The 1,726-nt window shown below is 60.5% G+C and overlaps 1 protein-coding gene across 1 annotated transcript in view; it reads right to left on the reverse strand.

Moving 5' to 3' along the window:
• CREBBP (CREB binding protein) overlaps positions 1-1,726 on the reverse strand; it is a 139,036-nt gene that overhangs the window by 4,922 nt on the left and 132,388 nt on the right. The window contains exon 29 of the mRNA XM_004373206.3: positions 217-378. Within this exon, the coding sequence (XP_004373263.1) occupies positions 217-378 (162 nt within the window). The remainder of the gene's footprint in view (positions 1-216; positions 379-1,726) is intronic.

Below are 1,726 nucleotides of genomic sequence, written 5' to 3' on the forward strand. Positions count from 1 at the left end.
GAGGCGCCAGGACGGGGCGGGGCCAGGACGGGTGGTAAGAGGCCGTGGGCACCAGGACGAGGAGCAACGCGCTTTGTCCCTCCTCTTGGCTGGGGGCAGAGGCACTGCTTCTCAGCAGCTCCTCTCCCTTCACAGAATAAGCTCCGGCCTGTGGATCCCGAGCCCATGCTGAGGACCCCACGCTCCCCCACACCCTGGGGCAGTCCTGTGCCCCACCTCTTTGTGCTTCTCCATGGTGGCGTACAGCTTCTGGGACAGGTCGTTGGACACGTTGGGCATGCTGGGCTTCTTCTTGTTGGCTCGGCTGATGCTGCTCTTGTTCTTGTTGGTTTTCTTGTTGTTCTTCTTCTTGGCATTCTTGCTGTCACCCTGGCTGCCCTGCAATAACATGGAGCTGTCAGATGCATCCGGCCTCCCCAACACCAGGCCAACATACTGGGGTGCCCAGCACCCAGGCTGCGGCGGCTCCAGGAAGGCAGCACCAGGCAGGTAACCCTGGCCAACTCCTCTTGAGAAGACACTGAGGAAAAGGTGGGAGAAGAAGCTGGCCAGACCTGGCTGGGACCGAGCGGGCACAGAGGGGCAAAGACGCGCTCAGGGCTATCCACCCTGTCTCAGCTCCACACCACAAGCCTCTCAGGGACAGCAGCAGCCAGCCCTGACACGCACACGAGCAGGCACCGGGGCTCCTGCATCACAGTCCTCTCCTAAACGCTCGCACCCCGACTCTGCCTGTCTGCAAGCTTCCGTGAGAGGGCTCCAAACACCCACAAACATGGGCTTTGGTGGGAGACGGGGAGAGTGCCAGTGGGAGAGGCAGGTACGTGAGTTTGAGTGGGGACACCCCAGGGGCCCCGTCCAGGCCCAGATTCCACTCTAGAGGGCTGAGGGCAGGACAGGGAGGGTGACCCCAGACCCACAGCCCCTGCAGGCCTGCCGAGCCTGCAGCCCACCCTCAGACAGGGTCCACTCCCCAGCTCCAACGCCCCGCCTGGGAAGGACTCGGGCTGTCCCTCATTTAGCACCAGCTGTGGTCTGGAAAACACTGCAGTCAACAAGAGGGAGTGGGAGAGGGTGTGAGTCGTGACACACGTGAGCAGGACAGCCGCAGGCGCCTCTGGGAAGCGGTTCCCACACAGCCCAGCACCCAGAACCCAGCGCCTCAGTACCACCCACACCGCCGAGAAGGACGGTCTCCTCCTCACAGCACAGCCAGCACTCTGTGCACAGGCCGGGCCCCCAGGGTCAGCACACTCTACCCTCTGACCCCTTAACACTCAATTTTGTTTTAAAAAGAAAATTTCAAAAAAATTACAGAAGACAGCAGCGATAGTGATGTTGATGGTCTGCGCTCCTGAGGAGGAGGCCTTTCACCTCGGGGTCTTCCTCCCCAAGCCCCTCCCCCGTCTAGTCATGAGAAGACATCAGACAAAGCCCAACTGAGAGACGGTCCACAAAATACCTGCCCAGTCCTCCTCAAAACAATCAGAGTCACCAAAAATGAGGGAAATCTGAGAAACTGCTACAGCCAATGAGAATGAGAGCCATGTGGGGTCCCACCATGTGGGACATCAGGGGGCTTAGGAGAGCCAGGTGAAGCGGGCCTTTAGGACGTCGGAGGGCTGAGGAGAGCCGGGTGAAGTGGGGCCTTTAGGATGTTGGGTGACTGAGAGCCAGGTGAAGTGGGCCTTCAGGACGTCGGGGGGCTGAGGAGAGCCGGGTGAAG

Source organism: Trichechus manatus, unplaced genomic scaffold, assembly GCF_000243295.1.
Source record: "Trichechus manatus latirostris isolate Lorelei unplaced genomic scaffold, TriManLat1.0 scaffold00024, whole genome shotgun sequence".
Lineage (NCBI taxonomy): Eukaryota > Metazoa > Chordata > Mammalia > Sirenia > Trichechidae > Trichechus > Trichechus manatus.